The 24,848-nt window shown below is 38.0% G+C and overlaps 1 protein-coding gene across 6 annotated transcripts; it reads left to right on the forward strand.

Moving 5' to 3' along the window:
• Positions 1-1,139: 1,139 nt before the first annotated feature.
• KYAT3 (kynurenine aminotransferase 3) lies at positions 1,140-23,519 on the forward strand. Of its 6 annotated transcripts, XM_035537277.2 has the most exons (17): positions 1,179-1,228; positions 3,752-3,828; positions 4,653-4,697; positions 5,574-5,674; positions 5,904-6,013; positions 8,865-8,923; positions 10,131-10,275; positions 13,262-13,411; positions 14,041-14,127; positions 15,306-15,428; positions 15,518-15,638; positions 18,534-18,610; positions 19,504-19,593; positions 20,117-20,303; positions 20,800-20,873; positions 21,277-21,363; positions 22,798-23,519. In XM_035537277.2, exons 6-17 carry the CDS (start codon positions 8,868-8,870, stop codon positions 22,858-22,860), a joined length of 1,260 nt encoding a protein of 419 aa, XP_035393170.1. In that variant the 5' UTR covers positions 1,179-1,228; positions 3,752-3,828; positions 4,653-4,697; positions 5,574-5,674; positions 5,904-6,013; positions 8,865-8,867; the 3' UTR covers positions 22,861-23,519. The 6 variants fall into 6 exon arrangements, with proteins under 6 accessions (XP_035393166.1, XP_050568134.1, XP_035393172.1 ...); XM_035537274.2 differs by lacking the exon at positions 5,904-6,013 and having other exon boundaries at positions 1,178-1,228; XM_035537273.2 differs by lacking the exons at positions 3,752-3,828; positions 5,904-6,013 and having other exon boundaries at positions 1,140-1,228.
• Positions 23,520-24,848: the final 1,329 nt, after the last annotated feature.

The following is a 24,848-nucleotide window of genomic DNA, read 5'->3' on the forward strand; positions in this document are numbered from 1 at the left end:
AGTTTAAAAATAAAACCATGGAGACTTGCTAGGATAAGTGTTTTCTTTTTGTCATGCACACTTCCTCTAAAAATATTTATCTGTATTATTGGACATTTTAGAACAAGAGATGAATTTGACATGTAGTGTCTTGCCACCTCTACAGGCCCCCACAAAAATCTGGTGTGAGGCTCCCTCAGCTCTGCAGTAGTCTAAGACACTGGATGTTAAGATCACCGCATTACAGAATGCGTACATCCTTTCTCAAAACTGTGGTGATGTTGGTATTAAGGCAAACTGGTTTTGTGAGGATTTATAGAAGCAGAAAAAGGTTGCAAAGAAGACATTTGAAATACATTTTCCCTCACTAATTTAGTGATGATGAGGTGCTGATTAAAGGGAACCACATACACCTATTTGGAGCAAGATTCATAAACAATCAGGGTGTCCCCCAACAAGGGTACCAACAGCTCTTTTTTTCCTCTGACCTCAGCTGTCAGTTAAAAATGAAGTTTCTATTTGCCCGATGTGGATGTGTAAAGAATCTTAGAAATGTAAATCCTGTGAATTCGTGGAATACCTTGAGAAACCCACAAACCCCTTATTTTCTCAATAAGGGGTGAACTTTCGTATGACATCATTGTTAATGAGTTAGACATTTCATTCCTTCCTGAAAGAATGTCCCAAGAGGGTAACCGAGTTGGGTAACTGGCCCAGTTTATGCCAGCCTAGCACCAATTCTTACATTTTTTGGGGGACTGCGTGCGCGTGGTTTCACATCAAGAAGTATTTGAGAACAAGTTGATTGGGAAAATCATAAATCAAGCTTTGGAAAAAAAAAAAATCCACCAGAACTTGAAAATTCAGAGGCTTTTCTAAAACGTTCAGCCAAGTTGATTGCGTCTTTGTGAGCCTTTCAGCAGCCTTTCACCCGGTATTTCACCACACATCCCTGAGACCCGCGTGCAGTTCCACTCGGTTGCCTGCCGCGATGTAACGAGGCATTTCGCGCTCACTGCCCACGTTCCCCTCGGGAGGGAAACCCACGACCCCACCACAGCGCCCGCTCGCTCAGGCAACGCCTCGGGCGCTGCCCGCCGCCGAGCCTGCCCGCTTCTCGCTGCCCCGGCTCCTCAGGGCCGGGCCGGGCCGGGCCGAGCCGAGCCGGGCCGAGCCGTGCCGGTGACCGGCTCCGCCCTGGCGGCTCCGAGCCCTCCCCTTGCGGGCGGGAGCGCAGCGGCGCCGGGCGGTGAGTTGTGGCGGCGGGCTGAGGCCCGGCCCGGCCCGGCGGGGGAAGGGGCCCCGGGGCGAGCCGGGCCTCGTAGGCCGCTCCCGGCCGGCGGTGGGGTGGCGGCCGGCCGCTGCCCCGTGCAGGGAGCGGGGCCTGGAGCCCTCGGGGCAGCCTCGGTTCGCCTTGAGTCGTGTCGCTGCGCCGGGCGCGTTCGTTTGCCCCCAAGCCAGCCGGGAGCCGATGGAGCAGAGGCCGTCGGGGAGGGAGGGAGGTCCGCTAGTGGCCGGCGCTTTGTGGCCTTTCATACTTTGTACTGCGAACTCGGAGTGCTCCGAGCTGCCACTGAAAGCATGCTACCTGCCGTGTAAAATGTCTTAAGTGGCACAGCTGCAGTATGAGGGAGAAAAGTGAAACCCAACCTGATCCATCTCCTCACTCTACATTGTAAAGTTTGTTTCTCCACGCTTGGTTGTCTCCATTTCGTGGAGGCTGCAGAAGGTGCAGTGACAAAATAGTGTAGGGTGTGGCAAATCACCACATACAGCAATTTTTAAGTTCAGTGTCCTTAGTAAGAATAAGCAGCTTCCCCGAGCCCAACATTTTTAACAACAGATCTCTTGGCTTGTCCTGTCAGAAATCAGTTTTATGTGGCACAAAAAGCTGTGGAGAGGGGCCGGTAAGGTGGCGCCCTTTCTTTCTCTGAAGCTTTTGCACTCTGGGCACGTATGAAGATGCAGTCCTTCAAAGACTTCACAAAGTTTGGCTGAGAAACTTCCAAGTTTGCATATCCAACGGATATTAAATCCAGCACAAGCATAATAGTGATTGCATTTAGATTATTGTGGTGAAGGACTGAAGGACTTGCGCTGATTTTAATAACTTGTTACTGGGAGTGCAGAGTAAATGAGACTACTTTCTGCATGGAGAAAATGCACCAGCTGAAGGGGTCTGACCATAAGTTTTTCAAACTCAAAGGCATTTTTATAGAGATGGTATAACTGAAGTTCAAAAATGAAGGGACAGCAGCGTTTGGTGTATAGTTTCAACGGGGAAAAAAATGACTTCATCAGAAACATGTAACTTCACATAAAATTTTCCAGTGGTACAGCAGCATCATAGCTTAGGGCACTGTATGACCAGGAAGCTGCGCAGCTGCTGTAAAGTGAGTTACAGACCCTGCAACTCAGAGGCTGTCTCTGTATTTGAGTGCTTATAAAGCACAGCATGAACTACATGTTTTTTAATGCACAGATGTATTCTCAGAGTTCACATGACAAGAATATGTAAGAATATGTATTCTCACATATTCTAGGTTGGTTGAAGTCACCAAATCTCCCGAGTTTAAACCAGATTGACAACCAGAATCAAAACCATGTGTATCTTCCTCCCAGCCCCACTAAAAATGTCATGTTGGTCTTTCTAATAGCCTTCTTAGCTTCTCGACCCTAAACAAAAAAAAAAAAAAAAAAGAAAGTTGCAGGAATAGTAATTTTTTACCCTTTTTTCCCCTAGTATGTTGACTTTCCTGTTTTCTGTACGACTATGCAAGCCTAAATTCCGGAAGGACTGACTATGACTAAAAGCATGAGTACTTCAGAGCACTGAAAATTAGAATGGGATGAAAAGTACTCCTAAATGTTAATTTCTGAGTTTAACAGACATGACTCTGGGTCAAAAAGTCAGTGTCTGGTTCCAAGACTGAAAAAGGAAACATTACATTTAAGAAAGAAAAAATTAATACCTTTTCACTTCCCCGCAAAGACCAGTGTGTTGTCTGTGTCTGAAGAACCTTACAAATTTTTAGAGTTGAAATAGGGTTTGCAACACCCTTGTAGCTGTCAAGCACTGTGTAACTTTCCTGAAGTGGAAGAAATTTTCTGTCTGGATGAGAAAAACTTAACATAGGACATTATAAAACATCCCATTGACAAAACATGTATAGAGGTAATAATTAAGCATGCACTCATCCTAAAAGTAACAATAATTCTCCTGAGCTTGTGATATGTGTTAATATGTCATAGACAATAATAGTGGGAATATGTGTGTGTGGAAAAAAAGAGCAGGTCATGCTTGCTTTTTGATGTCAGTGTGGGGGATTGCCTGGGTATATTAAGGAGGCCTTTGCCTTTACTTCCTTGAGTAGCTTAAATGGAAGCATTCAGTGTTGCAGAACTGCAGAGAGAAGAGTATTTCCTGGAAAAGCATCATAAAGATTTAAATGTAGCAGTACAAATTTTCCATATTGGGGCCTTGACTTGGCTTTTTGAGGCCGTTCTACAAAATATTTTTTCCATTATGTTCCTTATAAAGTTTTGACAATTTCTACAGTTCTGCGGTGTTAAACATGGATATAAATTTTTAATTTAGGTGTTTCAGGTACCTTCAGAGATTGACATGATACAGATCTGGTGCCCCTCATGTGATGTGGTTTTGTGTGATTGCCTCACATCAAACAATGACCTGTCAAATACCACACTGTCTTTCATGCAGCAATAATGTGAGAAATATTTACAGATTCTACTTTTTTTTTTTTTTATTAAGGTTGCAAGTTAGTTTTGTGTGTCAAGTTTGGAAAATTTGGATTTCATTTTGCTACTCCTCAGTACAAAATGAAACAGGTAAAAATATGCATATTTGTCACACTGCAGTAACTACTGCAGTTGTTTGCAGTACAAGTAAGGCTGACTCTTGGGAGAACAGCACGGTTGTTGTAGTCACATTGTAAGATAATATCCATATGTTATGCAAATAGTTTTTGTCAAAATACGCAATGAGAAAGGCTTCACTCTGTAGTTGTGAGAGATTATGTCAAATATGCCAGGTGCATATTTGTGTATTATTAAAAATAACTTAAAATGTATTTGCAGGTCTTATTAAACAGATATATTTATTTTGTTTCTTTCAGAGTATCTGCTGACTAGTGTAAAATGTTCAGTTCTTGTTTGTTTTTGCTACTCGTTAGGCCAGCAGAGTTGAGGAAAATGCTAGTGTTTCTCCTTTTGAAGGGAATGTCAGGAAATTGCATACTTGCATGTCACTAAATGGACCTACGCTGGTATTACTGAGGGTCTAATTGAGTTAGCTACAACTCAGTAGTGCGTGGGAAAGCCTGTATTTTCAGAGCTGAGACTAAGTTTGTAGCACTGGTGTAAGAGAGGCAAAATGAACATACTTTTAAAACTTAACTCATTCAATGAGGCATCTTTAAAAGGAATATTTGTGGACCTTTTATGTTAGCTTACATTTAAAATGGAAGGAACACTTTCTTGTTGTAATAAATCAGTTCTTCATGAAAAACTCATCCTGTACTATTATATTTAATTACCCTCTCAGCTTCTCCTTGCAAAGCTTGCATGGTATTGTTTTACAGGTGACAACATTAATATTTTCTAATAAAAATAGTGTATTATTTTTTCTTTTTTTTGTTTCTTTCTGTTTTCAGGTAGCAAAGTCTGGAGGGAAGTGGGGGCTGCCTCTTCTTTAATAAGTAAGCTTTGGAAAACAAATTTAATAATTATATTGCTGTGCGTACTGTGTTTCTAATATAGGTCTATGGGTTATATATTTTTCTCTTACAAATTCCATTCATTTTGACATCATCCAATGTGTGTGTTTAAACATACATCCTGAAAGCAGTTACCTTAAGTACCAGCTCTTACTTCTTTTTTATGGTTATTGATTAACAGGGCTCATTTTCTGTAGTCATGGAATGACTTGTTACTCCACACAGAACATCCTTCCTAGCTCTCTGTTTTCTCCCATTGCAGATACTTGATGTTCGCCAAGTCATTGAGGCAAAACTTAGTATAGCTATTTAAGCTGTGTAGGCCTCCATCTCCAGTGTGACTGGTCGTCTTGAGTATCTCAGTTGCAAAGTGCATGATTTTAAACACTTGAAAATTGAGACCAGTTTTAATGGGGTGTGATTTTTAAAAAAAATTCGATTCTTTTTATTTCACATCTAAACTGTGATACTCTGATAACAATTTTTATTACACAAACATATTTTCACAATTTTAACAGAGACTTTGAAATGCATTTAGTCTTAATTTTCATCCAAAGGAAAACAACAACAACAACAAAACAGTGTTTTCAGATAGAGGAAACCTTAGCTTTGTATGACATTCAGCAACGTTTTTAAGCCCTGTCAGTTAATGTTTTGTCCTCGATGTTTATAATACATGAAAAGGAAATAATTTACTAGAACTGATTTCAATGAAAAAAAATTGCTGAAAGGAAGAGAAGAAGATCTTACCTTTTAAAATTACTTAGTGATTCCTTAGTTTACTTAGGTTTCCTTAGTTTAGGAAACTTGTTCCTGGAATCTGTAAGTTTTTTTTCAGGTTATATATTTATTATGCAGGCATGCTATGTGCTTCACGAAGCTTCTGTTGCCTTGGCATTAGAACATACCAGCTACGAACAGATTTGCTTTCTAGATCCATCAAGCTTTCAGCCTCTGATGTAAGTATTCCATCAACTTCATAGATAAAACTATTTAGTGCAGTATTTTAGAGATGCACTGATTTTGTAATGTTGCCAATAAACATGTATTAGCTGCACTTTCTTTACTTCTTGTTACATTGACCCAAACTTTTAACATTAAGACTACAGTAAGTTATTCCAACCAGTGAAATATTTAGCCACACTAGCACAACAGTTTGGCAATCATTGCTTTGTGTATCCTTTTCAGTCTTTAAAGTCAGAGCTGCAGGTACCAGGCCAGAAGGATCGCCTAGTTGTTAGGGCACTAGCCTGAAATATAGGAGACTGATTCGATCCCACCTTTATCACAGACTTTTGGTAAGTCAGTTAATTCCTCTGTCAGTTTTCTGCTAATGAAACGGGAATAGTTGTGCTTCTTGATGCTGCAATAACAAGGGATGTATAAGTACCTCAAACTTAATTTTATACAGTATCTTCTTCATTTCCCAGTTTAACTGCTTATGAGGTTGTGTAACTCCAGTTTAAGTCTTTCAGTTTTGTTGAGAGAAAAAAGAGCATTGCAACATGATGGGTGGCTGGAGGTCATGCTCTGCATTGCATGTAGAAGACTGGAATGTAAATTGTGCTCCGAGGTCAGAACAGGAGTTCATCTAGTCAGCAGCTTGGGTCAACCAGCGCACATGTGAGATTGCCCAAAGCAGGTGTTGAAACAAACTATCATGCAGACAACTGCAGCATAGTTTGCTTACATGAGATGCTTCTTTTAACATACAAGCCACTTTGGGGGCTGGATTTTACCTGAGTCAGTTTTTCATCTGCTGTAAGTATTTGTATTCTACTTAAGGTACCTGGATGTTCTTACTGACCATGCTGAAATCTAATCCTGTTTTTCTTTTTGAATTTACTTAAGATTTTGGCTTCAGTTGTAACTTTCAACATTGAATTTCACAATTAAATTATGTACCATGTAAAAGTATTTATTTCTGTCATTAAACATATTCCCATTCAAGTTAATCACAAGTTTCTTTGTATTATGAAGAAAGATAAATACGAGTAGCACCTGACTTTCCATCTAAAGCAATCAGGGAAAGCAGGAGGTCAGAATTAGAACTTGATGAGGACATGCCTCTCTTGTTTAATGCTGATCTTAAACTCATGGAAATCCTATCCTTGCACTTAAAAATGGCTTGAAGATGATCAAGCTATGATGTAACTAGGCTAAAACAAAAAAGATTCTTAAGGATTTTCATGACCTTCTGGAAGAAAGAATGCTCTTTAAGGTATCGTTTATAAATGCGAGGTATTTTGTTTACTTTCTCAAGGTAACGAGGTGGCTCTGAACTCTGCTGTAAGTTGAACTCCTGATAACTAATGCAGGTCCAGCTATTCCATTTTAAAGCTAGCTTCAAGGCACAAGAAAAATAGGAAGACTTGAAGTACTAAGTATTTAAACTTAAGATAGTAAGAGGGCTGTAACAGGCAAAGGCTTTTTTTCTCGACTGTGTTTTTTTGGCTAGGGAAAGTTAGTTGCTGCAATTAAGATTTACGTTACGTTTAAGGATAAAATCCTACAGTGTGGATAAGCCTTTAGTTTTTAGTAAATTGAAACAATTTCAAGAAGAGTTGGTCAACAGAACAGATTTCCCATGGTACCATACAGAATTCTCATTTTTAACTGTGAAGATTCAAGGTGAGATTTCTTTTTCCTTATAGTACGAGTAGTAGTCTGGCATGTGGAAAAAAAAGTGTGTGTTAGGGAGGCTCAGAGTAATACTTGTGTAATTGATATTTATATAATACAGCCAGGGGTTAATTTACTAAGACAAACATTGGAAAACTGGATTCATCTTTTAAACCATATGTGTTTTTCAACAGATGCAGTACAGATCACCTAGTCGGAACTCTCTCTTAACTATGTTGTATGTTCCATATCAGGGAGTACAACTTCACCTGTCTAGTTACCTTGAATACATATTTTTTCTTCCTGAGGATAAATGAAAGATGTCACTGTTTGGTTCCTCTGGTACTTGTGTTTTACAGTTGAGGTCAGAATTAAATCTGTGCAGAAGGCATACAAGCGGAGAAATATCTGTTAGCTTAATAATATGATTTTCCATTTTTCAAATCATTACATATGTGGTAGCTTTTTTATTTTTATTTTTACTGTAAGCAAGTTGAGCACAAATGTGTGCCTGTGTAATAATACTTCAACTACAAGTTAATCCCATCAATTCAAAGTTGAAACTTTGAGTATAATGGTAACTCAGACATCTCACAGTGTGCTAGCTGGAGTATGCTTTTTAAAAATTTTTCACAGAATGGAAATAGCAAGCAGTCTTACATAAAAGTCACTAAGACAAGTAGTCTGACTCAAAGAAACAGTTTCTGGAGTTTTGAGGGACTTGTTTTCTATGTGTTTTTTTTTTTTTTTCCCAGTGTCTAGCTGGTTTACAGATAGAAAGGGGCATGCACTGCTTTTTTGTTGTTGTTGTTTGTACATACAAATAAATCTGTTGATTTTATTTTCATTTTTTCTTTTTTAGCTTAAAAATACCTGAACCGTCAGTAAGTTTTGCTCTGCCTTTATAGGGAGGACTCAATGAAAGGCTATTCTAAAGATGTTTTCTAAGGCCTTAACTAAAGTTCTGAATATACAGCAAAAACATGCTCTAATGTGATTTTGCTGTGTTGTAATTAAATATTTAAACGTGTTGAAAGCCTGAATGAAAAGATGAAATGTCTATCCTATCTTCTTGTTAGCCACCGATTTAACAAATAAAATTGCATAGAAAACACACTTTCCAAACTGGGTTGGGCTAGAAATAAATCAGTCTTTAAGTCCGTAGTGTATCATATAAAAGAAGAAGAATGAATGTATCCTTTTATTATTATTTTATTTTTAGGTCATCTTCTCAAGTTACTGACCTACGTTATGCCTCTGCTCCATTCTTGCTGCAAGTTCAGTGGGTTTAGATGATAATTAATGAGGATTCAGGACATTTTTGTGTATTTTCGTGTTAGTCTGTATTCAAGCTATTACAGAAGCTTTAATGAAAGACCATGTCTATAATTCTGTGTAACAACTGAATTCAACTGGCAATGCTATATTTGAGAAAGCATGAAAGAGGATTTGTCGTGCATAATCCAACAATAAAGTATTTTGTCTTTCTTAACAAAACCCTTATGTCTGTATATTTCAATCTTGCAGACAATGGCCTTTAGACACAAAAACACAAGACGAATTGAAGGCCTTGACAACAATGTGTGGTAAGTAAAAGGAAAATAGCAAATTTCAGAAAATGTCTTTGGCTGATGTATTTTCTTTCCAAATTCATAGTTACTACTAATAAGAACATGCATAGCGCTTGCTGTCTCTGCTGAAATATATTTTGCACCTGTTTAAGACAGAAGCAATGAATCAAATTCTGTTAAAGCTCAAAAATAATAATTTACCTTTAAACATTAGGCTTAGGATTCAGTGTATTTAGTAAACCACGTGGGAGAAGGATGGCTCTTGGGTGTGGTAGTATTACCGGCTTTCAAATTTAAATGTGAATATTGCTGAATAATTACTTCAGTTACACTCGCGTTTTGTTTCCCAAATTAATCTGATTTTATTTTTTAAACCATTATACTTGTCTTGATAATTTAATTCATTCATCTTAATACACTTTTTTTTGTAGGTATTAAATTGGTCTCAAAGTGCTATTGCCATCACTGGTAAAGATGGGATTTTGTTAGATGATGGTAATGGTGTTTTGGGCTTACATTAGTGTGTACGTATGTGTGTGTATATACATATACACGTAAGGTGTTTTGTCATCTGTCCTCAGACTCATTTTTTAGCAATTTGTGTTTATTTTTGATTGAACTGTGATGGTTTTTTTTTTTAAACTACTCTTAATATGGGAAGGGTGAAATGTAGAACTCCTCCATGAAAAGAGAAAAAAAGTAGTTCAAGAATCCTAACATCAGTTTCTGGCAGGGTACTAGGAACAGCTAATAAAGAGCTTGCAGCAGTTTGTTGTCTAAAATCACACACAAAATTATAGTGCTCTGAGATGACTCGACAGCTTAAGTGACACCTTCACTTGACAGTATCTAGCCTTTAAATCATTCAACATACCTGTTCTAATTAGGTCTACTTCATTTTGCAAAGAGGGTAGTATTTCATTTCTGCCCATGTCCAGAGATACTGTATGTTTGTGTGTGTGCACATCCAAGTACAGTTCTGCTGAAAAGAAAGTTGTTCTGTGGAGGCAGGAAATAAACCTTTTACTGGGTTCTTGCATGACTCCTGTGCTTACTTAACATTGTCCCAGCGCCCATCTCTCAATGTGAGCACTCCTTACATAAAGATGTTTCCACCGTTGTGAGTTTGGCAAAGCAAAATACTTTTTTTGCCTTCTAATGTTGATGAAGGAGAAGATAATTCTGTTTGGTATGTTAAATTTAAACTGTTTTTTCCCTTTAGGGTTGAATTTACAAAGGTGGCAGCAGATCCCTCAATTGTTAATCTTGGTCAAGGCCTTCCTGATATATCCCCTCCCAGCTATGTTAAAGAAGAGCTGGCGAATGTAGCAGCAGTTGACAGACTGAACCAGTACACGCGAGGCTTTGTAAGTACTGTGGAACTTGAGGACCCAAGTTCAGGGAGAAAATTTAAGACTTTACTTTAACTTGGTTTTACCAGTAGTTTGTACTCTTATGTCCCAAATTAAGTTTCCCTAATAGCTTTATCAGTTACTAACCAGTGTCCTCTGTATATGCTTCTTCAAGGCAGAAACCTTTAGCAAGAGCAAAATGGTAGAGCACATGAGATTGCATGACCCTTCAAAGATGATATAAATCAATTCAAAGGTTAAGGATTTGTAAATTACACATTTACTACTGATTTTGGTCAGCGAAAACGTGAGTCAGATTGGCTAATCCTAGAATGCGACAGAAGTACTTGATATCAATTGAGACAACCTCCTGGATCAAGAAAAGATTCACCCATAACGTTAGTAGAGATGAGGAAGTGGTTGAAAGAGTAAGGTTTGTCCTCTGGAGGACAGTCACTACATGCTGCATAAGTTGTCTTGTAGCATTTATGTCTTGAGCTGGGTGTGAATGTGTGGCATTTGTCATTGTCCAAGGCAGGGCAATGCCTATTGTCCTCTTTTAGTATGATTGTTTTCTTGTTCCTGTTTGGTTTGTCTTTCTCACTTCTTGTGGTAAAGATAAACCATACTGCCCAACTGAGAATCACGTGTTAGGGTTGCTACAAGATCCTAAGGAGCCGATCTAAGGTTTTTCTAGATGATCACATGATGTAGCAGGGATAGGAAAGCATTATATAGATGGTAAGCCAGTGATTGAGTTGGTAGCTGTAGCATCATTGCTCATATATTCCAATGTAACTTCTTGCCTATTTTCTGAGGATCCGCATGCATTAGAACTGGGAGGGAGCAGCAATGGCCAGCAGCTCCCTCAGGGACAAACTATCACAACGAGCAGGGCAGAGGTCTCATCAGCCAGGGCCCAGTGCTGTGGTACCTGAGCAAGGTAGGCCCGGAGGTGGTAGCTGAGGTGAGCCCAGGTGGCCAGGAAGCTTGTGGTGGTGAGGTGGTCTGAGGTCAAGCCAGGGAGTCAGCGCACAAACCAGGCCCAGCAGTGTTAACCATGGTTAGACACAACCCAGGGAGCGCTGGGCAGGTCTAGAGGAAGAAGGCAGGTGCGAGGTCAGCCCGCAGGTAGGGGCCTAGGATCAACGGGGGCCATGGACAGGTACAGGCATGGCTGTAACAATTGCAGGCAGAAAATACAAAAGCATAGCACTTAAATGGAGCCTTTGGACCAGGGGCAGTTGTGTGGGTAGAGGCCCCAGGTGAGGCTGCTGAGTCTCATTATTATTAGGGCACTTGGGACCCTGATAAGAATAGAACAAAAAATTCCGTACTGAATGCAGTCTCATTATCATCCCTATTTAGGTCACTTTGTTTAGTCACCTTTAGCTGATTGCAAATATATATATGTATGTGTGTCTATGTATATGTAAATCTTGAAAGTGTAAAGCCATCGTTTAATGTAGGGGGCACTCAAAAGATAGCTGGAATTTAGTGACCTTCTGGACTAAACATGAATATGTTTACCAGCCACAATAAGGTACCTGAAAAATCTATGCTTGCCAGCCAGACTTGGTTATGGAGGAGCCGTGGCACGGAACTGTTACAGACAGAATGGGCTACGGTCCCCTGTTGAGCAAATAACCACAGACCGATTCCCTAAAACAATCTGCAAATTAAGCATAAATAAAATTTTTCCAATGTGTGCAATTATTCAGTATTTAGTTCTGTCACTTTGCTCCTTGCTTCTAAATTCCCTTGATATTTATGAATGTTTGCAGTAGTTATACTATGAATAGTAATTAAAGAGGATTTTTTTTAACCAGTATTTTCATCTTCTCCCTTTGTGCATTCTCTACAAACTTCTGCAATTCTAAGGTTTTTGAGCACACGTATTTGTGGATAGCAAATGTGGGAGGGATGAATATGAATGATGTACATCCATCTGATAATTGAGACATTGTCCCAAGTCTCTGCAGCGCTTGGGCCTCTCGTTGACTGTAGGGCTATGGTCTGTAGAGTGACCTAATGTGAGCTGGGTGGTGCAGCATTCTTGTGCAGTTGACATCCTCATGGGAAGAAATGGCTGTCATTTGAATCAGCAATGATTTGCAAGCCTTAATTCATGGTAATGTTTTTGTTTACAGAGGGGTTCCTGATTTTATGCCTTACATGTGGAGGTACAATATTCAATATCTTAGTGAAGGGCTTTTTTATTACATAGCTGCATTTTCTTACAGAGCTGTTTTCTATCTTTATACCAAGTATGAAAAAAGATAAAAGATTTTCAGAACAGGAAATCTTTCGTCTTCCTGAGTAAACAGAAGTGTGCCGCCTTATTTATAAGTTGTAGGTGGTCTTTGTTTAATTGTTTTCTTGTTCTTTGTGCATTTTGAGAAGAATACACTAACCACTGTGCTCCTGCAGGAGACAAATGGTAAATGGTGCTTTGAGGTTTTGGGGTATCGTTATATGAATCATAATTCTGATCACAAGTACAGTTTATCAGGAGTATATAAAAAGGATTAAAAAAAAGTTTCCTTTGCACCAAAAAAATTTTAGTTGAAAGATAACAAAAGAAACAGAAGGAGCTTCAGATGGAGATCTGGTCAGGTTGGAACAGAGACTCTAAAAGGAGTGAGGATGAACTGGTGTCGGAGTATTCCCTCCTCCTATCTTTTGTTCTAGCTCTTCTGTAGGCTACCTGAAGCTATCCTGAGATACGATAATAAGATAGATAGAAATTCAAAAGAACTAGATTAAAAAAAATATCATAGAAGATACAAATAAATTCAAATAACTTTTCTTCCCCCATGTATAAAAAGTTTAAACCATACCGCCTGTTAAAACCCATTACTACTGAGCATCCATCCCATATTCTTCTGCTCCAAAATGTGTAATTTCCCTCCATGTGGGGAGGGGAAAAAACAGCAAAAAAATTTGTTGCGTTCCTGAGAATGTACAAAGTCTATCAGTTGCATTTCTTTGCTTTGGACAGGGGCATCCGTCGTTGGTGAAAGCCTTGTCTCAAGTGTATGAGAGAGTTTGTGGAAGAAAGATCGACCCTCTCACAGATATCCTAGTGACAGTAGGAGGTTATGGATCTCTCTTTAGTACAATACAGGCTTTAATTGAAGAGGGAGATGAAGTAAGTTTTTATTTAAAATTCTCATTTCAGAGAATTTCTCTGCCTGTTTGATAATGATACTAAAATTAATTTGGGGGGGGGGGGGGGGGGGGGAGGGAATATTTCCTTGTGCCTACAGTGGACAAGAGTTTCTTTTGTTGTTGCATTTTGCTTTCAGTGTTTCATCAGTTTCATTTGTATATTGTATTCTCATCTGTATCCTTTATTCCTTTTTTGTTGCTCTGATAATCACTTTTTTTTTTTTTTTTAACAGTTCTCTGCTCTTAGCTTTTCATGTTTGTTTGTTTCTTTTTTATCTGCCATCTTTGGTTATCTCCCATCTTTGTCTTGCACTTTCACATCTCTGTGCAGGATCCAAGCATCCCTGATGTTACATGTTGACATCTGTAAAGTAACTAGAGAACAGCCTGTGTCTGTCAAAAAAAAAAAAAAGAGCAGTGCTTATCATACTTAGACTGAGGGCATTTTTATATGAAGTTACGTGATGGTGGAGGATCATTCTGCAATTTTAAAACCAGGCAGGAGTGCCAGAAACATTATCAAGTTATATTACCAAAGCAAATCTGGAAATATGATGGCATCACACACTGAAGATTTTCTGTTTCTGATACTCATGATTATAATTTCAGGTAATAATAATAGAGCCATTTTATGACTGTTATGAACCAATGGTAAAAATGGCGGGTGCGAAGCCTGTTTTCATTCCTTTGAGAAATGTGAGTAGCTTTTAAAAATATATTCATTATATTCAACTGTTCTTCCATACCTAATACAGTTTGAACACCTTGTAGGAGATGCTTTTCTCTATAGTTTTTCATAATATCCAATAATATAAAAATGAAATAGATCACTATAGCGTGAGTCTAAGGTGGTGATAATCCAAAGCAGGTAAAATATTTTACTAGTATTGGTAAAAGTAGGACAATGCTTCTCATTTACCTTAATCAGCTTTCAGAACGCACAAATTAATGTTCCTTTGTTTGGATGTGATCAGAAAATGTTTTCAGTAGAAATACAGGAAGGATGGTCGTATCAGTGCAATTTCTGTATCTGCCGCATCTCAAACTATTTGGTTTCTGATCCCTTCAGCAACTCATACAGTGATAGAATGCAATTTCTTTTCTAAAATCCAACTTACTAAATAAGAAGCGTTTGTGTGGTAGACATTTTCCTTATTGGCAGCTTGCAGAGGTTTTTATGGATACGAAGTGTTGACCCTGTTACTGGGGGAGGGCTGAGGGACTGTTTGGGCAGTACCAGGGGGACTGGGTGAGACTACTCCTCATGGTGCCCTCCTTCTAGGGATGGGGTTCCTCCATGGATTTTCTGTTTCATGTGTGTTTGTTTGTTTGGCCCTCTCCCAGTAAAGCACACGTGTCAAAGTTAATATGGCCATGCTTATTGTTCTCAGCAGCAACTGACCCAAACTTCTGTCATCCTCATGTAATGCCGCAGTAACTCCAGAGCCTCAGTGGAACAGATTTTTAACTGTTAGGCTGTCCTCCCATAGATGAGGAAGGAAAGAGCTGACGTCCTAGTCCAGCAGGCAGTGATAAGTCTTTCCAGCCAAACATGCACCCACTTGTTGTAGTGTATGGGAAGGCCACGAACTCTCCTGTCGTGTGCCTGCCTGCATTACACACTATGTGGTCGGTGTGTGTGTAAGACAGACAGTGGCCAGGAGAAGACTGCCGCTGTCATAGAAATGTATCTTGCTCTTGGCCTCCCTGCCTGTTCTGGAGTTGTCTCCTCCCAGGAGAACAGGACAGGTGGGATAAGTTGTCGTGTGTGGTTAGTAAAGTGTCTGAGGGTGATGAGTTGGGCATCTCTGTTTAGTCTGTAACGTGTTGCATCCCAGTAATGCATGTTAAGTTCTTATTTATTTATTTTTAAGAAAAATGATGGAAACTGTGCATCTAGTGCTGATTGGGTCTTAGATCCCGCTGAACTTGCAAAGAAATTTAACTCCAAAACAAAAGCGATTATTCTGAATACCCCACACAACCCTATAGGCAAGGTAAGAGTCCTCCTTTAACGCTATTGTAATTTCAGAGTATGCCTTAAAGACTATGATTAATGCATTGCCCTTACTTTCTTGCATCCCAGGTATTTACCAGAGAAGAGCTCCAGGTAATAGCTGATCTCTGCATTAAACATGATACCCTGTGCATCAGTGATGAGGTGTATGAATGGCTGGTGTACAAAGGAAAAAAGCACATCAAAATAGGTACTGATTTTTTGTGTGTGTGGAATCGTAGAAGTGGCTGTGGAATGGTATCATAAACATGCCTCTCAAAGATAACGTTTACTGAGAGAAGTTCAAACTTAAAGCTTTTACCATTTTAAAATCTCTAGAGTGGCAGTAAAAGAAGCTCTCCATTAGTGAGGGCTATAGTAGGAGCACGGCATTACTGTAGAAACTGATTCTTACAAATAACAACAAAAATACATATCTAAATGACCATGCAATGCTCAGCTACACGGCTGCTGATCATACAGCTGTGCTATGCTGATTGTATTGGCCGTGCATGGGCTGAGTCTGTTTTGAAAGGCCTGACTTTGTGGCTGTTGTGGTGGCTTGATAGAGATACCTTCACGTGATCGTAATCTGAGTTAGTACATCATACCAAGTTACCACAGTAACTGGTGCTTTATCCTGTCCCAATTACAAAGTAAAATGAGTTAGATTAAAGCTTTCTTCATGGACTTAGCAGGTGGTTCATGCAAATAGCCATCTTTAGAACCAAAGTCTCTGTGGGTGGTGTAAGGTGATCCATTTTCCTTTGCCACGGCAGCAGGTTTGAACACTCATGTTGTCAGTTACGCTTTGTCTTAATAGACAGGTGGTGAATTCTTAAAACACAGTAACTCTATTGTTCATTAGTGTCAGTATTGTCATGTTAACGCTTCAAACCAAAACATTTACAGTTGAACAAAAGACATTCTGTAGTTCAGCAGAAAATGTAAAAATCCCTTGTGATGATAATGCAAGTTAAAGCCTGGAAAGTTAGTCAACTTGGTTTCGGTATATACTCTGTAATTGATCCCATGACATCATCTTTTAACTTTATTGTTAAAATGACCATAAAACTTTCAGGATAAAACTGTGAAAAATAGCATTATTTCAGTAAAAGAAACAAGATCTGTTAACTTCAGTTTCTTAGACTTCTTTAAGTCTACCAAAAGATAATACAAGAAAAAATTGAATGTTATTTCTCTATTTAAAAACTCCTGTTTTCATATTAACCTTTACATATTCCATCAAATGCAGTGACACTTCCTTTGTGAGAGGTACAAAATGGTTATTACATCAATTTAGCATCTGATCTGTTAAATTATATTAAGAAATCATGGAGTTGCTAGCCACAGGTCATAAAACTAGTACAGTTTTTGTGCTGTCACTGAGGCAGTTTTCTGTAGTGTGGAGCACTCAGTCATGTTTCTCATCATTATCCAACTTCTGTAAAACAAACAAACAAAAAAAAAAGTGAACCTCCTCTACGTAGTGATTAGGGTTGCATATTGTAACTGAGGATTCAAAACAAGCATCTCAACAAGCTGAGTGCAAGCCCAGGTAACAGGCTTATGTGTGTTAGTTTGCACTTTGTTAGTTATAAATTGTAATCAAACTTGGTTGTGGTGTCATATAATGATGCTGCCATATGGCGTGAAAGAACTTGCCTATTTAAAACCTGCTGCTTGTAAAAATGATGGAGCTGATCCTTCCCTGTGCCCTTTTGCTGCAGCTATTGTTTGAAATGCTGTTGCTTTCTGTCTCCCAGGTTGAATTCCCATGACTATGTGGCAAAACAGTATCACTAGAGGGCATTTGCTTTGAAATTCAAGTCTTCTTGCAGTTTGTGAGAACTAGTTCGGTCATCTTTAGGAAGTGATGTATGCTCTTGACCTAGCTAGCTAGAAGATGCATCTGTTCAAACTGCCTTTCTGTTTTCAAGGTCACAGAGCAGTTGAGTGAATATGGGTGAGCTAATAGGAATATGAGTCTCTTTCCTGCTAATTGTTTTGGTTCTTTTATTGGCAAGTGTGCTCAAAAGAGTACAATGCCTGTTTTCAAATAATTGCAAAGACCTGTACCATGCCTAATGAATGTAACTGCTGCAAAAACTTCCTTATGAAAAATCAACGTTTTTGTTTGGAAAAATTCGTGTTCACTGGTTTCCCCAGAGAGGGAATTTAACAATTGACAAATTCACTGGTAGCATTGTAATGTACAAGTGTGGTGGAGTCAGGTGGCGTTGAGTGCTGTAACTGCAGCTGCAGTAATGTTATGACCTTGTCTAGTTTTCTATTGGACTTAAGTGTGTCTTGATTTACCTGTTTCTGCTGAAAATGAGTTGAGTTGGAGAGTCCAAACTGTGAAGCAGCATACAAAAGAAAATTGCAAGCTGACAGAAAAGACTTTTGCTCTGTCACCTCCTTTGAAAGAAAACAGAGGTTTTGGTCTCCTGCAAGATACAAATACAGAGATGGAGATAGGCCTCCATGAATCCCCTAATCCTTGCAGGCATCCTTAGCTAGCTTTTATTGCTTGTCAGTCCCAGACCTGTTGACCTAATAGAACAAAACGTAATGTGTTTGCTCAGTCTCTCTGACTTTCTGATTTTTGGGGCATTTGGTTCTGGGTTATGTGTCTTTAGAAACCTTCTTTTTCTGATTTGAGACATCCAGTGATGCTGAACTGTTTGCTGAACAAGTCTGTTAAAATGGCTGTGAGTGCTTGAGTTCATGTTGTGTATAGTGTTGTTACCAGGCGTCAGAAATAATGTTTTATTGAGATGAATGTGTAGCACATAAGAGAGATTGTATCTCTTATGAATAATTTTGCATCTTAGCTGAGGAAAAGAAAGATAGTTTTCACCAACTGTGCCTCTATTTATTTTCTTTTTCTTTCTCCATTCATTAATTCTGATGCTATTTTTTATGCCAGAATCACTGGCCCATATATTCTTTCTCACTTGTTACAGTTGCTGTAATTTTAGAATGTTCTTACTGCAGTGGTATATGAACATATTGTAGTTCTTAGCTAGGGGCAGTACAGTTTTTCTAATTACATGGAATATGTGAGTGTGCATGAAACCAATTAATCTTATTTTATATACAGCTACATTGCCGGGTATGTGGGAAAGAACAATAACTATAGGAAGTGCTGGAAAAACATACAGTGTAACTGGCTGGAAGGTAAGAAGAATCAATAGAAAAGAATTTAGTTACATGAATTACAGAATGCATCTATCACACTCTGGTTTTGTTACCTGTCTTTTGAAAGCTTCTGGCAAATCGGTGTCTCCAAAAAGTGAAGATAACATTCAGTTGGAACAACTGTCTACTTGGAATACCCATTGTTTTAAGTCTATTCTTATCTCTTGATTAATTAGCTCTTGTGAGAAAATAATAATAATAAAAAAAAATACTGCATGGTTTGTTCAAAATCGATCAAAATTATTGAAGAGCACTATTATATTTTAACTTTCTAGTTTTGTGGTGATATTTTCAGATTGAGGTAATGTTTTAGAATGGCTTATGTTTCTGTAAAATATTTAATAATAATGTTTTGCCTGACTTTAAAATACATATCAGAAAGTAAACAAAATATTTAACTGTTTGGCAGCTAAATTCTTTCTTCATCACCACCTGTGGTCCAACTGACCCATCGCATTTGAGTTGTATCTGGTTAAGAAATGTATTTGATTCAATAGTAAGCTCTTGTTTTATGCTCAAACTACCCTGCACATGGACTCCTATGAGATGAAAAGATCCTAAAACAATTAGGAATAGGATTCCTAATAAAAGCTTTGTTTTAATTCTTCATATAAAAGGGTTTAGAAATCAAAGTTTGCTCAGTACCATTTGAGAGATGTGGATAGGTGAAGCTGTAACTGTTGCCTCATATTTAGACTTAATGGCATCATTCAGCAAAGTTTGGGTAAACTAGCCCTTTTCTGAATTCTTTATCAAAACTATTTCATGACTAATTCTTAAAAAGAAAAACTTGAGACATTTGCTAACTTTAATGTTGATTTGAAGTAACAGCATTGCTGTAAGTATAACATACGCATGTTTTCTTTCCTTAGCTTGGTTGGTCTATTGGCCCCCAGAACCTGATTAAGCATTTGCAAGTTGTTCATCAAAATACACTGTATACTTGCCCAACTCCATTACAGGTAGGTACAGATGAAGTTGAGGAGGTTATTTTTTTTTTGGGCATAGCAAATCTGTAGGCCTCACTATGATAAAACAATCACAACGATGAATTGTCTGGGGTGCTAAAAGAGGAAGATAAACTCAGTCAGCTCACCAAATGTTTTTAAGAACAACAGAAGTCTTTCAGCTACAAACTGCTGCTTTTTGCATAAAACAAACATGACAGTCTTTGTGGTTTACTACCAAATAGAAGTAAAAGTTGTTGCAATAAGGTCTTGTTTTACTGAGCATTATCTCTACCTGTTAGATCACATTTTTTTATTAGTGTTGTATGATTACTGACTAGTGAGTACTTGGGTGCTTGGGACATTGCCACAGCACAAAGAAAGAAACAAATGATGCTACCAGATGTAGCTTCTCTAACTTGCTGATTTGCTTAATAAGGGCCAGATCCTGCTACAGGAGCTACAGGATCAAGGACAAATCTACGTGATTTCAGTAGGAAGTGTGTGTGTCCGAGTGTTTTGAACATTGTGTTTCCAGGAGGCTTTGGCACGAGCATTTTGGATAGACTATAAACGCATGGATGACCCAGACTGCTATTTTTACTCACTGTCTCGAGAGCTGGAAAGCAAGCGTGATCGGATGGCTCAGCTACTTCGAGAAGTTGGATTGAAGCCTGTCATTCCAGATGGAGGATACTTTATGATTGCTGATGTTTCTGCATTAAGTTAGTAAAAAGCTTATTAAAAAGTGTGCGGAAAGCAAATAAGTAGTTAGTTCAAAATGAAAGCTGCATTTTCAGCTTATCTTCTCATTTCATATTCACATAACACTTGTCAGAAATACTAATTGAGACTGGAATTTTCTGTTTGACTTTAGCCAGGAGCTAGATTTTACAAGTTTCAGGAAAATGTTTGTGATTCTAATTGCTGTCCTTGTTTTGCAAAGCTTTTGCAAAGTTTTAGGAAGGGTAAAGGAGATGGATAAAAACAATTTATATTTTTTAAAAATTTATGATTATGAAAAGTTTGGGAGCCAAGCACCTGGCTCTATATCCTGAGTTTGTACTCGTTAATTGTTATAATTTTAATAATATTTTTAAGTAAAATCATACATCTTTATTCTGTAGTATTAACTGTAAGAGTGCTGTTAGCAAATGCCTTCCCACTGGGGTCTGGGAAATCTTACAATATGATGTCTGTTTTAAATTAAATTTTTTTTAGATGTGGATCTCTCTGATGTAGATGGGAATCAACCTTATGATTATAAATTTGTCAAATGGATGATAAAATCTAAGGTAAGGTATCCTAGCTGTACTCTATTCTTAGACATGCTTTTTCTATTGAAACCAAGAGCAGTGCAACCATGCTTACTTAATAACATAGTAGGGATACTACTTTCAAAATATTGTTTGGTGTTTATACTAACTGCTGGAAATGATGTGGCTAAAATATTGCTAAGCATGCTTTGTGTTAAGTCCCAGCATCTGTTCTTTCTCCAGGCTTAAATGCTAGTTGTAGAAAAGTACCTTTAAACTGTTTTGCCTAAGAAAAGTTTAAGCCTAGTTAGTGAATACAAAATTCAACCTTGTATTTCCTTTTAATGTTGGGAGACTTATAGAAATGGAATAGTAAAATCATGCTTTAAACTATTTTTTTTATGTATGTATAAACAAATAATATTTCTGTTTTATTTTTCAGAAACTGTCAGCAATCCCTCTTTCAGCATTCTGTGGTCCTGAGACAAAAGGGCAGTTTGAAAAATATATACGTTTTTGCTTCATTAAGGTAAATGTGTGTCCTGGGAATACCTGAGGCTCAAAAATCAGTGCAGTACCAAAATCTGTAAGAGGCCATTTGTTACATTTTTGCCGAGGATCTGAGTTGGATGGTTTTAGAGGCAGAAAGTTAGTTTGGTGTCAAATTCAGCACAAATTAGCTTCAGCTGTCTTTTTTGCTGAGAGACTTGAAACCATAAATATGGGCAGCATGGTTAAGAAGGGCAGCTGCCAGAAAACAACTTGGTGGTTAGTCTTTTTTTAGCTTATTCTATTGATTTGTAAAACATTCTTGACCGATGGTGACAGTGGAAAATGTATGAGGCAGGTATGCTATCAATTAAGGTGGATTCTCTAATCCAGAATGAAGAATAATGCCTATGTTAGCAGAGTGGTATACTGCATGTCCATTCAGTTTCCAAAAACAAAAATATTAGGTAGGTCAGCTTCAAGTTTATCTCACTTACCAGAAAATACCGAGGGTTTTACGCAGGCTGCAAATTACAAAAGAAAACAAAGACACAGGAAGGAATCTCACCCGTTTTTGTTTTGAAGAAAACAGAAATTGTGAATGGGCTGACATCTGCCATTTTGTGAGCACTTGCTTTTCATATTTTCTTCCTCCTGTTTCACCCACTTCTGTTCTTGAAAAGAAAGACTTTGGGGATGTGCATAAGCTTTGATAAATTGAGTGCCCTAAAAGATGTTTCTCCTATTGCTTTGTCACAGACATAACATGATGGAATGTGTGCGAACTCTTTAACTGTCAGAGTATAATAATGTGCACCTTAGCTTGAACCAATAATGAAGGGCAGTTTCTGATTATGTTGTTATAGCTCTTAGGATGAGGTATAAAGACTGATACAAATTGAGCCAGTAACAACCAGGATGAAATTTGCTGGTTGTTAATGTGGCTTGTCAAGAATGAACTGCAGTAATCGTGCCAAATTAAAGCCTGCTTGTATGACTGACCAGGTTGCTGCCAAGCCACGCAACTGGCCAATGGATTACCCATATTCAGAGGGGTTATGTTTAAGTAGTTAACAGCATAGCTCAGTTGCATGAAGATTTAAAAACCCCAGCTGTACACCTAAAGATTAGGAAACTATATTATCGTGTTCAACATAAAGCAGCCAAGTACATCACTGTGTAAATGCCAAGCATTTATATAAGAAGTATCCAGTATCATTGAATTTGATAATATTAATGCTGAGAAAAATGTTATCTTTTAAACAAATATACCTAATAAATATTTGCAAGGAATTGGGATTCTCTTGTGTAGTATAGATTTGTAGGTATAACTGTTAATGGGAAAACTGACTGGGATATTTACAGGATGTAAGTGACACTGCCAAATACTGATTTGGGATCATGTAATTGCGATTGCTACTCTGTTTTCAAGAACTCTGTACTTGTAGTAATAGTGGTATTCCATTTTTTGCAGGAAGACAGCACACTGGATGCAGCTGAAGTGATCCTGAAGAACTGGACTAAACAGACAGATTGAGATATATAGATATATATATATTTTTTTTAATTAACTCTTCCATCTGGTATAATTATCTTACACTAGAGTTTTTTATTGCAAATTTAAGAATTACTTAATTACAAATTTCAGAATTAATTATTACTTAATACAGTACAGAATTAATGATATTGTAAACAAATTTGTGCTGCCACCTGCTGAGGAGTTAAAATGCTGATTTACTGAAATGTGTAATGCAACTCAAGTTATTTTCAGTCTTTTCAAAATTCTTTTTTCCTTTTAAAAAAAAAAGTGGTATTCACATCTTTTATTGGAAGACAAAGATTTCTGGGATTGTGTAAGAATAAATATATGATACAGGTATTTTAAAATTTTTGGTATGGGGTAATACAGGGATTAGGGGTGAGACTTTAACGTTGTGATTTGTGAAACCCAATAGCCTGCAGTGGAGGAAACCTAAGACATCACAAATAAGGTAATTGCAGTGCCTTTCTACATACCTGCCTACCATATCTGTGCACAAATTGCATCAGTTTAGGTAAAGTGATTGAGTTAAATCAATACAGTGTTTATATATAGGCAAGATATAAAATACTAAGTTGTATAATCACTATTTCATTTTCTCACAGTAATCGTGCTGTTTCGAAGGTATTCAGTCCTCAATAAAATTATAAAAGTGACATCTAGAATAGGAATTCTTTTTTGTTTATGCCTACCCTCTCGTTTACCACGTGGATGAACCTACAAAGCGGAATAAAAGAACTTGCTATAGAGGCTCCTTCACAATCAGATGTACAGTGAGAGAATTAATCCTGTAATCTCTTTTCTGCTCTTTGCATGTTCACAAAAGCTACTGGTAACTTCACATCAAACTTATTTTAAACCCTTAAGATCTAGGAACATGGAGATGAACCTAATATTGTGCTGTGGAGCTCAACTTTTCACTGTTTCACGCTCAGTGGATAAAGGACTGATTCAAAAGAGATCAATGTGGAGAATTCTTTCATTGTTGCCTCCTGTCTGTGTGATCTTTTTAATCTCTGGATAGTTTCCCACTAGCAGAAGCAATCCAGGTAGGTAACCTTTTATGTCTGTGTTGATGTTCTTCACGTTATTTTACATTGTTCCCACAGGCCGTATGGTAGAAAGTCTGAACAAATTCAATAGCTGGTTTTGCAGCTATTCTGTGGTCACAGAGCTGGAATCTAGCTGAATTCCATCAGTCTGTGACTATGGCAAGGGCTAAAAATAAAGGATGGAAACTGGGCTGCGAGAACAGCTGCTAGGCTGCTTTGTTGGGAGTTTTTGGGCTTTCTGAGGCCAGGAGCTGGGAGTTCTGTAGTCTTTTCATTTGTCTTGCACTGCCATTCCCCAAATCTCACCAGAAAATTGTTACCTGATACTTTCAAGGGGGCTTGTAGTCTTTGTGTAGAAAAATCAATTTAGTAATTAAAATGACTTAAATGAAATTTCAGCATGAATTTCATATGGAAATTCCAGGAGGAATACGTTGTTTCAAGATACCGTATTTCTGTGAAATTTACACTATTTTACCAGGCCTTTAAAATCCATTTGTATAAGTTGCACTAGAGAGTTGTGGTGTTGCAAGAACTAAAAGGGTAGCCCAAGTCTCTCTTGAGCTGCATGATAATTTGGTAGTCCACCTTACATTTTCTTTGCCATTTTAATTGAAAAATGAATACTCATTAAATAAATCTTTGCTAGCATAAATACGAATTTAAAACATAGGTCTTCTATGAAATGTTTTCAGTTATGATCATGTGAATCAAAACTTCCCAGCTGATTAGCCTCTCATTTGATACGAAATAATAAATATTTGAATTTTGTTTTCTTGTCTATGGAAGCAGTGCTTTGCAATGCAATTAAATCTTATGGCAGTAATGTTATTTTCGTCGTCATGCTTGTCTTAAATATAGCAGCTACAGAACACAATTTTGTAAGTATTTTTAAAACCCTGTTTGTGCTGTCTAAGGTTTCCCAGAGGGAGC

The sequence above is a fragment of the Cygnus atratus genome, chromosome 8 (assembly GCF_013377495.2).
Source record: "Cygnus atratus isolate AKBS03 ecotype Queensland, Australia chromosome 8, CAtr_DNAZoo_HiC_assembly, whole genome shotgun sequence".
In the NCBI taxonomy this organism is placed as follows: domain Eukaryota; kingdom Metazoa; phylum Chordata; class Aves; order Anseriformes; family Anatidae; genus Cygnus; species Cygnus atratus.

Excerpts from the sequence above, each read along its gene's own strand:
- KYAT3 (XM_035537273.2), top strand. The coding sequence starts at position 5,576 with ATGCTATGTGCTTCACGAAGCTTCTGTTGCCTTGGCATTAGAACATAC. Across the intron at positions 13,412-14,040 it reads TAATTGAAGAGGGAGATGAA|GTAATAATAATAGAGCCATT; the intron begins GTAAGTTTTTAT and ends TTATAATTTCAG. Across the intron at positions 21,364-22,797 it reads TACGTTTTTGCTTCATTAAG|GAAGACAGCACACTGGATGC; the intron begins GTAAATGTGTGT and ends CATTTTTTGCAG.